Source organism: Lactuca sativa, chromosome 5, assembly GCF_002870075.4.
Source record: "Lactuca sativa cultivar Salinas chromosome 5, Lsat_Salinas_v11, whole genome shotgun sequence".
Classification (NCBI taxonomy): Eukaryota; Viridiplantae; Streptophyta; class Magnoliopsida; order Asterales; family Asteraceae; genus Lactuca; species Lactuca sativa.
In genome coordinates, this window is record NC_056627.2 from 216,403,521 (window position 1) to 216,416,776 (window position 13,256).

General features: G+C 37.7%; 1 protein-coding gene across 1 annotated transcript; it reads right to left on the reverse strand.

Moving 5' to 3' along the window:
• Nucleotides 1–6,202: 6,202 nt before the first annotated feature.
• Nucleotides 6,203–8,279, reverse strand: LOC128125943 (importin subunit alpha-1a-like). The gene is made up of 9 exons (XM_052763573.1): nucleotides 8,177–8,279; nucleotides 7,761–7,829; nucleotides 7,611–7,702; nucleotides 7,395–7,526; nucleotides 7,124–7,309; nucleotides 6,861–7,024; nucleotides 6,696–6,774; nucleotides 6,461–6,589; nucleotides 6,203–6,372 (listed from the first exon to the last, which is right to left on the reverse strand). Exons 1-9 carry the CDS (start codon nucleotides 8,277–8,279, stop codon nucleotides 6,241–6,243), a joined length of 1,086 nt encoding a protein of 361 aa, XP_052619533.1. The 3' UTR covers nucleotides 6,203–6,240.
• Between the last annotated feature and the right edge of the window lie 4,977 nt (nucleotides 8,280–13,256).

Below are 13,256 nucleotides of genomic sequence, written 5' to 3' on the forward strand. Positions count from 1 at the left end.
TGGACTTTTGAGTAGAGGTTATTTATGATTTATTAATATATTATATGTTCTAATATATTAATATGAATTCATATTATTTAATTAGTATTGATCAAAAATTAATTTGGAATTAATTTAGTGATCAAAAGAGACTAATTGAAAGTATGGGGATTGATTTGGTAAATCAATGATTCTTATAGTGTGGGCCAATGGTTATTTAGGATGGCTATAAGTCCATAGATATTCCATTAAGGTTTAACCCATGGAGCCTAAGTAATATGAAAGGTCATGTCAATTAGGTTTTACATTGATGTAACCGTAGACTTTGCCACACTATCAAACAAGCCCCTTAGCACCTAAAATCGGCACTAGTTGTTCTAGGAGATCATAAGAGTTAATTTTTGTGCAAGTCAATCTCTCTCTCAAGTCCTCCATTGTTGGTGGTGTTTTGTGAAGCATTTGAGGCATCAAACCTGGGGTGCTAGGCTCTTAAAGATCCAAGTTAACAAGCTACAACAAGAGGTAAGTCATCTAACTAGTTTTTTTTATTCAAGTACCCATGCTTTGTATGCTAGTTAGGATAATGCTTTGGAAAATCAAATTGAATGTATAATTAGAGAAAACATAGATCCAAAGCATTTAGGGTTGTATGTGCACCATAAGGGTGTTAGAGTACTCAAAACTCATCATAAGGATCATTCTAGAAACCCTAGATCATGTCAAAATCGTCTATGCCTATGGAGAGTTTTAGAATGCCTCTTGCTTAACTATTGAACAATTGCAATTTAGTCCCTGCATTTTTAATTAATACATTTAATCCTAAAATTAATTCTAATTAATTTTTGATTAAATATTAATTAACTATTACTATTTCTAATTAATATATTATTCTCATAATATATTAATAACTTAGTTAATACAATTTATTAATCAAATTAATAATTCAACCTCTTTTCTCCAAAATCATTTTTCCCGGTTGCTAGTCTTGAGAGCAACCTAAAAGGACTGTGCTACAATCAATTCAAGTACATACCAGTTATAGTTATCGGCTTAGACACCTAATCCAACAACAACATCACTCTATGTCATAAAGTTTCCACCTTTATGGATTTCCATGACTAGAAAAGGTCCAAAAGCCAAAACCTTAGCTCTTTAATCCATTAAGACATCATGACACTTTCATGGAATATATAGAATGATCAAGATCATATTTTTATGGATCCTAAAAGCTCCATAATGGATAAAGTTTCCAACTTTATCCATTAGAATAGTCCAAAACATCAAGATCTAGCCTTTAAGCACCAAAGGGACCAAAAGTACATCTTTTTCAACTTAATCTATTAAGTCCGAGTCTTGAACCTTGAGATCTGAATCACAATGATGTTTATATGTATAAAGTTTCCAACTTTATGCATAACAATTGCACAAACTTTAAAGAACTAAGATTTATGCACTAAAATGACCAAAATCTCATAACATCCAAAACTAGCAAGATTAAAAAAATACATCATCAAGATTCAAACTTTATACCTCTAGAAGATAGATCAAGGTGAATAAAGTCCAGATCTACAAGCTCCAATGCAAACAACACTTATCCAAGAAGTTTCTTCTGTTGGATATGGTGTCTAAGCGCATAAATATTATGGTATGTACTTAACCCGGAAGTAGCATGGTCCATTTGGGTTGCATAGCCTTGGAACATTTTGGATAGAATTTTGTAAGAAGAGGATATTTATGATTTAGTAATATATTATAAGTTCTAAAACATTAATATGGAATCATATTACTTAATTATTATTGATCAAGAATTAGATTGGAATTAATTTGGTGATCAAAAGAGACTAATTAAATAAATGGGGATTGATTTGGTAAATCAGTCATTCTTATAAAGTGGGCTCACGATCCATAGTTCTTCATGTTAGGCTACACCTATGTGGTGACCCATGGATACTCCATGGAAGTTAAAACCATGGATCATGAGGAATATGGAAATTCAAGAGTTACATGGTGTAACCCTAATGTCCACAATATATAAGAAACCCCATGTTTCCTAAAATCGGACTTAAGGCATATGCATGAGGGCAAACCGATTTGTGAAGCAATATAATCTTCTCTCAAGTTATTCCAATTGTTGGTGGTGTTGTGTGAACCATTTGAGGTGCAACACTTGGGGCACTAAGCTCTTTAAGGTCCAAGGAATCAAGCTACAACAAAAGGTATGCCATTCAACTATATTTTATATTATATATACTCCATAATATGCTAGTTAGGATGATACCTTAGAGAAATTTATATTTGCATGTATAATAGAGAAAACATAGATCCATGGTATTTCGGGTTACATGTACACCTTAGGAGTGTTAGAATGCTCTAAATCCAAAAGTGGTATCACATCCTAGGCTTGTTTTCAATTATACTTGATGCTACTTGCTTGGAAATGCTATAAAAATCGATTTTCTGCTGTTCTGGACAGTGGACTCGCCGAGTCCACTAATGGAATCGCCGAGTCCATGCACAAACTCATCCTACTCTCCGAGTTTGTTCTTGCACTCAATGAGTTGGAGACCCTAAGTGCAGATTTGTCACACCCCGAAAACCGAAGGCGGAAACATTTACGGGGTTGACTCCACGCTGAGTATCAAATCCAATGCACATAGTAAGTAAAGTAGAACAACCATTACATTACATACTGAAAAGTTTTACATTTATTTCAAAAGTAAAGTTATATAGTTGCGATATATAGTATATAATAACAAAACGAACTGGTCTTCTGCGCACTCCAACCTGGAACAAAATGATCTTCATGTACCTGTTCTAACGCTGACCTGAGAACACAAGCGGTTTGAAAATCAGCATAACGCTGGTGAGTTCATAAGCGGTTTTTGTTTTGTGAAAATGTTCGAGTTTCCTTTCTGTTTCTAAAAATGTTACACACCCAAAGAAAATCCCATATTTTCTTAAAAAGATTGGTTATTGTTTCTCAACATGAATAGTAAAGTTATACACTGAAAACACGTATATTCTTGTGGAAATGTATAGTTAGGTTATCTGTTTTAGTTAGGTACAATGTATTCCCAGGAAAATCCCATACTTTCCTAAATTGTTGGTTATCAAATGTAAAAGATGTATTCTGAAAAACATGTTTACCCTTCTGAGATGTAAAGTTACCCGGTTTGTTACCCTTTTCTAGTTATGTAAAATGTTTCCCCAGGAAAGTCCCATACTTTCCTGACTGTTGGTTACCAATGTAAAGAAAATGTATACTGAAACCTGGTTATCTTGTGAAATGTATTAAGTTATTCATTATTACTGCTAAGTAAATCTCTATTGTCCTAATTGCGAGTTCCATAACCATACAATAGACTAGATGTGGCAATAAGTAGTCCACATCACCTTATGACTTTCGTCACCCTTGAACCATTTCGGTTCGGCTGTAGCTAGTAGCCAGGTATGGGGTAGTCAGCCCCATATAGATCTATACACTCAAGTCACGCTCTCTAAACCTAGAGATTCTGGTTACGGGTGTAGTCCTCCACTCGCGTATCTCTATAGAGTGTTCACCGAGGACATGTCTCCAATCATATAGGACTAACAAATTTACTAGTAATAATATGCTAATCCTCCACTCACGTATCTCTGTGGAGTGTTACCGAGGACAAAACAGTGTACAATTTTTATGTATCAAAAGTTCTAATATCATGCTTTTAACTGATAAAATGTGGAAACTATTTGTGAAATATATAAAACATAACAATTTATATGTCCATTTCACAAATAATATGTTTACATGATCTCCATGTTCAAACGGTTATCAGTTGTATCAATCAGCATTAAAAGCATATAAAATGTTAAACATACACACGAAAACAAGTTTTGAGTACAAGAAACCCCTTGTACTTTGCTTGTGTTACCCCCCTGAAAACAGTTAAAAATAGTGAAAAAGGGTAGGGGTATGAACTTACCGCTTAATGTAGAGTTCGAGTGTCACCGGATGCCTTGAACTCCTATGGCCCCTATTTTTCATGTGACGACACATAAATGAGTTAGAAATAAGGTGTTTCATGACTAAACATGATGGAAAAACATCCTTAGAGCTTGGAATTACTAAGAATAAGTGTCCTATGACCCAAACTTAATGATTTATGCAAGTTTAGGACCAAATATGGGTATTAGAGTGGGTGTATAGTCTTGAAAATGAGTGTGCGGCTGGGGAGTGCAGCCAGGAGTGTGTGTGAGGCAGCACACAAGAGTGTGCGGCCATACAGAGGGTGTGTGCGGCCGTACACTCCTCATTTGAGTCCATATGTTGATTTTTGAAGTGTATGCTCTTCATTTTTGGGAGTTTTGAATATGTGCTGCCCCCATATGAAGGTGTGCGGCCATACACCTTCATGGGATGATGAATATGATGAACATAATGAGTTTTAAGCTTGGGATTCAAGTGTTTACCACTATACTTATCTTGAAGATGAAGTAGATCACGATTATGAAGCCTTCCAAGTGTTCTAGTTTGATGATTTAGAGAGAGAAAATAGAGAGAGGGAAGAGAGCATCTAAATGAATGAATGAGGGGGGTATCTATCCATAAATTGAATTGGGTGTGAGGTTGAGGGTGTTTGCGGTTGGAATGTAGCCGTACATACAGGTGTGTGGCCGCACACACATTATTTGATGAGTTTTGGCCCTATTTTGTGATACTAAACACTCTCCAACCCTTCCTAAGACTCATATCTAAATTATACCACTACTAGAAAAATAGCCTTTTACGACGCTCATTGCACGTCGTAAAAGGCTCAGACGACGCGCAAATGCGTGTCAAGGAAGGCCCTGTCATAAAGAGAGACGACGCACTTTTGCGTGTCGTCTATAGATGACGCGCATTTTTGACGCTCATTTACGACGCGCAATTACGACGCGCGTTTACGACACGCACTGCGTATCAAGGAAGGCCCTATCATAATGGAAGACGACACGCATTCGCGTGTCGTAACCTTATGATGCGTGTCTTAATGACACGCAATGCGTATCAAGAAAGCCCCTGTCAAGAAAGGCCATGTCGTAAATGAAGATGACACACATTTTTGCGTATCATAAATTTAAATGTTTAAAAAAAATATTTACAGATTTACTAATTTTCAAATTAAATTTTTATTTAATGTCTCATAATAGAAAATAAATATCATATACAAAAAATACAATCCATTGCATAAAATTTAATGTCATACAAATAAAATACCATAAATAACAAAGATAATTCATTTCACTAATATGTCAAATACAAATAATTATTCCAATAGTGAGTAAATGTTATAAAAAAATGAACTCAAGAGAAGCAGAATATATAATTGCATTATCTAGCTTACTATCTGCCAACAACTCTCCGTGTGTTTGCTTTTTGCTTGAGTCTCGTTTCCTCCAAAACTACTAGATACAATGGCTTGCTTCTTCCTCGTTACTGTAAGCAGAACCGAATTACATTAGATGCTAATGTAATTAATTATGTTGCTAAGGATAAGGGTGGGGCTACTAGAAAGACTTATTTATATTCAGCTAGAACATAAGTATCTTTATGAATCTTAACTAACATGAGAACAAAAGGCTTATGGATGTTAATACATAATAGTTCAGGGGCACAACCGTAAATAAACAATTAAATACTACATGTGGGTTTGTTGTTAGAACAAGGTTGCAAATGCAGCTGTAAACATGCATGAATTATAAACATCATGTAATAAAACTAATTGTATTTTACTCTAAATTCAATAAAACATTACAATTATTCATTTTTTAAAGTCTCAAATCTTTAATCTTGTAATTCATTCCACTTCCATTTGTAGTATGATGAATCTGAACACAGAAGTGAAATGACAAAGAATTCTTTAGAGAGATATACTCACTATTATGAACGTTGGGCTACTAACCAATCAGTATACAAGGGCATAATTGTAATTTTCTATATATTTTTAAATTTATGTTTCTGATACATAATACTTTCATTCTTTTTTTCACATTAACAGTCGAGGCAAAAAGCACTTGCGGATTTACTGCATATGCACACACTTGCGGATCAGGGCATATCAGTAAATCACACAAAGGTTTAATACATCCCTCACTTACCAAATACATGCATTTTATTATCAGTAAAAAAAACAATGTAACTACAAAACTTATAGTTATTATGGGTAAAAACGTGTTGCAATTTCCTGAAATTTTGTTCACAAATATTGGGAAATTGAAGAGAATATTTTAGGTTTATGAATCTCACTTGATTTGGTCATGGCTTCCACCTGAAGTAGCATTAGAAATAGCCCATGCAGCCTCCTTCTTGATGTCAAATTCTGCATTTTGAAGCAGATGAATAAGAGGGCCAATGATATTTGCTTCAATCACTGTCTGTAAAAATCACAAAGTAGATGATATATCAGTCAAGAAAATAAGGTTTGATGATTAAATCTTGATTAAAAAAAATTAAAATTATGACCTGAATCTGCTCCTTGTTGCCAGCGGTTATGTTTGATATAGTCCAACAAGCTTCTTTCTTGATACTTTTTTTGTGGTTATTGGTCAACAAGTTGAGAAGACAAGGCAAAGCTTGATGATTGATTATATACTACAACAAACAAATGAAAGTGAGAAACGAATATTATGTTTATTTTCTATAATCTAAAAACAAATGCAACAATTTTCTTTGAGAAATATTTGAAAAGAAATGCTACCTGAGTTTGCATATCATCTCCTGTAACAATGTTACCAACAGTACGAAGAGTAGGGATAAGGACAGATGGAGAAGGGTGACTAAAAATATAGAAAAATATTAGAACTTAAAAAAAAAGTTTTAAAGATCCTAACTTTATTCAAAAGAAGAAGAAGAAAAGACTCACTTCAATAGCTCAACCAATCTTGGACATACATTTGCTTCAATAACAGCTTGGATTTTATCATTTGTGCCATCTGAAAGATATGAAAGAGCCCAACAAGCATCTGTCAAAACTTCTTCATCGTTTGAATGAATAAGTTGCTGTAAAGCTGGAAGTGCAGGTTTTGTCTATGAAAAGTCAAGACAAATCAGAATTCATCATTACAAATGTTGAAAAGATAGAGCCAAAAGAACTATGTGGGTAGTTTAGTCTTTTCAGAAACAAACCTGACTAAAAGAAGGCTGTGGTTTGCCTCTGCAAAAATTTGAAAGTGTCCATGTGGCATTTCGCAACATGGATAACTTAGCATGCTTGTTTAATTGGGATAGTAGAGGAATCAAAGCACCTTGTGCAAGTACAAGGTCACGACATTTAGGGGAATCACCAGCAACATTTCCTAAAGCCCATACAGCCTAACATGTAGATAAAGTGAAATTGAAGTCATGATAATGAATTTGTGAATTGAGTTTATGAAATACAAAAACCTCTAAAAGATACCTGTTCTCTAACATCATCACTTGGAGATGCAAGAAGCTTCACAAATATTGGAACAGCACCATGATCAATCACCACTTTTGTGTGTTCAGATGTCCCCGAAGCAATATTAGTCAAAGCCCAAGCAGCCTCAAACTACAGAGAATATATATTGTTTATATAAAATACATGTAACTATTGTGTGTATTTTATATTATGTTACAGAATGTTGAATTTCACCTGAAGTTGTGGGAAATCCTCCCTTACAAGAAGCTCAACAAAGCGAGGAACAACACCGGATTGAATAACTTCTTCAATGGGAGGGCTGCGTACTGGTTAAAAATGTAATGGATACAACATAAGTAAACTCATAACTCAATGGAGTTATGCCTTTAACAGCTGCACTTATCATGTGAGGTGTCTCGGAAGCTAAACTGAAACCTAAATCATAACGATCCTCTGTAAAAAATTTAGAAATAGATATAGTAGATATATAATTGAAACCCTCCCCGACTAGAAAAATTACCTCTCCATGCCCTAAAATGATTGAAAATGATAGTGGAGCGAGTACTCTATGACTACATTCATAATCATCACGGAAGATTGAGGTATCCATAAAATATGAAACGGAAAAATCATTTTTTTACAGAACACTCGCCAATCAGATGACGAATCTAACAAACATAGGATGGAGAAGTGTGGTGAACCAGAGAGAAGACGAAGGGTGGTGGGTGCCTGGGTGGTTGTCGAGCAGTATGGGGTAGAGAGAGAGAGAGTGAGAGAGAGAGAGACTTGTAGATTAAGACCATGGCAGATGAGGCATTTTATCAAACATGTTGCGTGCATCATCGATTCTTCCCCATTTACTGTATAAGTCGATTTCTCGATTTCCATTTCTCTTTCTCCCATTCCAGTCTCCGACTTTCTATTGCTGTGATAGAGAGTTTCCTTCCGTCGCGGGGATTTGAGTAGTGCCACCACTCCTCCGAAGGCTCTGAGTTTTCTCGGTCTAGGTCACCAGACCTAATGTTGCTGGCAAGGGCAGGCGAGGTGAGATTGCCGGAGATGAGGGGCTCCATCGGCTGGGTGACGCTAGAAAGCATTGGACAGTGGGGCGGGGCTAGACAGAGGTCAGAGGTGGGAGGCGCCAACACCAAGAGAAACGTCGGAGGTGGGAGAAGCTGTCGACGTCGAGAACCGAGAAGAAGAGAAAGGGTTTGTCGAAGTGAGAAGGAGAGAAAGGGAAGATGAAGAGAGAATGAGCAGTACAGGAGGGCATAATCGGGGCAAGTTCTTGAAAAAAAAATCCCTAGCTACTAGGGAAATTAAAGTAGAGGGAGAAAAAAAAAGGAAGGCGGGGATTTTAAGTTTTTGGGATTTCATTTTCCCCGGATGGAACGCGCGCGTTCTATTAAAATTTATAAAGCGATGGTCGTAGACGACACGCAGGTGCCCTCTGTGATTTTTTTTTGTTTAGACACTAATTTTAGGGCACGCAAAAATGCGCGTTTGAAATCCTTTAAATTTTGGAAGAGATGACATTATTTTTTAGACACTCACCTTTGCGTATCATAAATCATTGTGTGTCATGGTTCGCGCGTCGTAAAAAGTTATTTTTCTAGTAGTGTACTAAGTCTAAAGCACCCATATGGAATCACAAGATTTAATAAAAGACAATGAACTCAAGTTTTACTGCTGAAACACAGATCAATTACATGGGTTAGAAGTTCGAGTTGTCACATTATCCCCCTATTAGAGGGAATTTCGTCCCGAAATTCAAAATTAAAATACAAGTCAAGATACAAATCATGGATCTGGAAAGAGATGCGGGTACTTCTGTTTCATTGACTCTTCACGCTGCGAAGTGAATTCCGGTCCCCGCTTGGCATTCCAGCGGACCTTCACTAACGGGATGCGACTTTGCTTTGTATGTTTGACTTCTCGATCCATGATTTCGATCGGTTCCTCCACGAAGTTGAGGTTTTCATTGATCTCGATCTCGTCTAAAGGAATTACTAGGGTTTCATCGGATAGGCACTTCTTGAGATTTGAAACATGGAAGACGGGATGGATGTTACTGAGTTCATGGGGTAAATGAAGTTTATAGGCTACCGGACCGATCCTGGCGAGGATCTCGAAAGGTCCAATGTACCTCGGATTAAGTTTCCCACGCTTACCAAAGCGTACAGTGCCTTTCCAGGGCGAGACCTTCAACAAGACATGGTCTCCAACCTGGAATTCCAGTGGTTTCCGACGGTTATCAGCGTAACTCTTCTGGCGATCACGTGAAGCTTTCAGTCGTTCTTGGATTTGGATGATCTTCTCGGTGGTTTCACGGATGATTTCAGGACCAGTGAGAGCACTGTCCGGGACTCGACTCTTGGCTAACTGTGTATCCCCCACCTCGGCCCAGCACAGAGGGGATCTGCACTTGCGACCGTATAGAGCTTCAAACGGGGCAACCCTAATACTGGTGTGGTAACTGTTGTTGTACGAGAATTCGATCAAATGTAAATGTGCGTCCCACGACTTTCCAAAGTCAATGACACATGCCCTAAGCATGTCCTCTAGGGTTTGGATTGTTCTCTCACTTTGTCCATTGGTCTGAGGATGATACGTCATGCTCATATCTAGTTTGGTTCCAAGAGCTTTCTGGAGGGACTGCCAAAATCTAGAGGTAAACCTACTATCTCGATTAGAGATAATGGACGTAGGTACACCGTGCAGTCGGACCACCTCTTGGATGTAAATTATCGCGAGTCTTTCCATCTTGAATGATTCTTTGATGGGAATGAAGTGAGCGGACTTTGTCAGACGATCGACAATTACCCAAATGGTGTCGTACCCCCTCTAACACTTGGGTAACTTGGTGATGAAATCCGTGGTAATCATCTCCCATTTCCATTCGGGAATCTGGGGCTGCTGGAGCAAACCCGAGGGTTTCTGATATTCGACTTTTACTTTGGCGCAAGTCAAGCACTTGCCCACGAATGTAGCTATCTCAGCTTTCATGTTTGGCCACCAGTATTGTTTCTTGAGATCTAGGTACATCTTGTCCGAACCCGGGTGAACAGAGTATCTGGTCTTGTGCGCTTCCTCCATGACAATCTCCCTGAATCCTCCGGACTTTGGAATCCAGATTCGATCCATGAAGCAGTAGACTCCGTCACCTCTGATCTCAAGTTTCTTTTCCATTCCTCTTAAGGCTTCGATCGACACGTTCTCGGGTTTGAGGGCTTCTAACTAGGCTTCTCAGATTTGCATGGATAAGTTGGAATGGATGGTCATCGTCAGGGTCTTCACCTTTCAGCTTGAACTCTCTTTTCGGCTAAGAGCATCTGCTACCACATTAGCCTCGCCGGGATGGTAACGGATTTCACACTCATAATCGCTGAGTAGTTCTACCCATCGCCGTTGTCTCATGTTCAAGTCTTTCTGATCAAAGATGTGATGCAGGCTCTTATGATCAGTGAAGATCGTACACTTGGTTCCGTAGAGGTAATGTCTCCAAATCTTCAATGCAAAGATTACGACTCCTAATTCCAAGTCATGTGTGGTACAGTTGACCTCGTGTGCTTTCAATTGTCTAGAGCCATAAGCAATTACTCTACCTCTTTGCATAAGCACACAGCCTAAGCCTTGATTAGACGCATCGCAGTAGACAACGAAGTCCTCTGTCCCTTCGGGTAGGGACAGAACAGGCGCGCTGCATAAGGCTTTCTTCAATGTTTGGAATGCGGTTTCTTGTTTATCATTCCAACAGAAGGGTACACCTTTCTGTGTTAGAGTGGTTAAGGGTTTGGCGATTCTGGAAAAGTTCTGGATAAATCTCCGATAATAGTCGGCGAGACCCAAGAATTTCCGGATTTCTGTGGGTGTCTTCGGTGCCGACCAATTCTCAATCGCTTTAATCTTAGAAGGATTTACATGAATACCCTCCTCGCTTACCACGTGACCTAGGAAAGTTACCTTCCAAATCCAGAACTCACACTTGGAAAATTCCGCGTACAACTTCTTGGATCTAAGGGTTTCCAGCACTAACCTCAAGTGCTGTTTGTGGTCTTCTTCGCTTCTGGAGTAGACAGGTATGTCATCAACGAATACAATGACAAACTTATCTAGATAAGGACGACACACCCGGTTCATCAGGTCCATAAACACTGCCAGTGCGTTGGTTAGACCGAAGGGCATCACTACGAACTTGTAGTGTCCATATCGAGTCCTGAAAGCTGTTTTGGAAACATCACTTTCATGAACTCGTAGCTGATGGTGTTGGAATAGTGTCTAAGGCTGCAACTACATTAGGCAAGTATTTGACCCGGTTGTGCATGGTCCTTTTGGGTTGCCTTCACCATAGCAACTTGATAGGATGATTTATTAAGAGAGAGTAAATATTATTAATATATTATGAGAATAATATAAAGAATAATATATTGTTATTTAATTAATATAAGTCATAGAATTAATTAGAATTAATTTGGTGACTTAAAGAGATTAATTAAATAAAGAGGGTATAAACTGTCAATTGTTTGATAGTTAAGCTTTAGACTATAAATCCTTATAGATATATAGTGGACGGATTCTAGAAGCTAGGATAGCTTCAAAATCGTCCAAGGGATTATCTATGGAAAGGATTTGGATAGCCTTAAGAGAAGATTATCCATTTAGGGTTTAGGTTGTAACCCTTAAGGAGTCTACAAGTATAAATAGACCCCATACCCAAGGCAAATCGAATCTCACCTAAAGTAAGAGAACCCTGGCCGATTTCCTCCCCTCTCCTCTCTCCTAAATCATCTTCCTTGCTATTGGTGTTTGTAAGCCATTAGAGGGGTGACAATTGTGACTCTAGAGGCTCCAAGACAACAAGATCAACAAGGGATTCAAAGGTATGGTTCTAGATCTGTTTCAATGTTGTTATTTAACCTAATTAGTCATTAGAAGTCTTGGATTCAAAGCATGTTTAATTAGAAAGCCTAGATCCAAGCACTAGGGTTTTGCATGCGCACATAGGAAAGTTCTTATGGCTAAAACCCATCAGATGGTACCCTGACCGAAGGTCTATCTTGGAGAAGTAACTGGTGATGGGTTTTAGTCATAAGAACTTTCCTATGTGCGCATGGAAAACCCTAATGCTTGGATCTAGGCTTTCTAATAAACATGCTATGAATCCAAGACTTCTAATGACTAATTAGGTTAAATAATAACATTGAAACAAATCTAGAACCATACCTTTAAGTTCCTTGTTGATCTTTTGGTCTTAGAGCTTCTAGAGTCACAAATGTCACTCCTCTAATGGCTTACAAACACCAATAGCAAGAAAGATGATTTAGGAGAGAAGAGAGGGGAGGAAATCGGCCAGGGTTCTCTTGCTTTAGGAGAGGTGCCGATTTCCTTATGCCATGGGGTCTATTTATACTTGTAGACTCCTTAAGGGTTACAACCTAAACCCTAATTGGATAATCTTCTCTTAAGGCTATCCAAATCCTTTCCATAGATAAGCCTTGGACGAATTAGCTATCCTTTTAGCTTCTAGAATTCGTCCAGTATATATCTATAAGGATTTATAGTCTAAAGCTTAACTATCAAACAATTGACAGTTTATACCCCTTTATTTAATTAATCTCTTTAAGTCACCAAATTAATTCTAATTAATTCTATGACTTATATTAATCAAATAACAATATATCATTCTTTATATTATTCTCATAATATATTAATAATATTTACTCTCTCTTAATAAATCATCCTATCAAGTTGCTATGGTGAAGGCAACCCAAAAGGACCATGCACAACCGGGTCAAATACTTGCCTAATATAGTTGCAGCCTTAGATACTATTCCAACAGTCTCCCACTTGGATAAGTCTAGTAACTATATGCACAAGTAC

Excerpts from the sequence above, each read along its gene's own strand:
- LOC128125943 (XM_052763573.1), bottom strand. The coding sequence starts at position 8,279 with ATGGGAGAAAGAGAAATGGAAATCGAGAAATCGACTTATACAGTAAAT. Across the intron at positions 7,830-8,176 it reads AAAATGCCTCATCTGCCATG|AGGATCGTTATGATTTAGGT; the intron begins GTCTTAATCTAC and ends AATTTTTTACAG. Across the intron at positions 7,025-7,123 it reads CACAGCCTTCTTTTAGTCAG|ACAAAACCTGCACTTCCAGC; the intron begins GTTTGTTTCTGA and ends GACTTTTCATAG.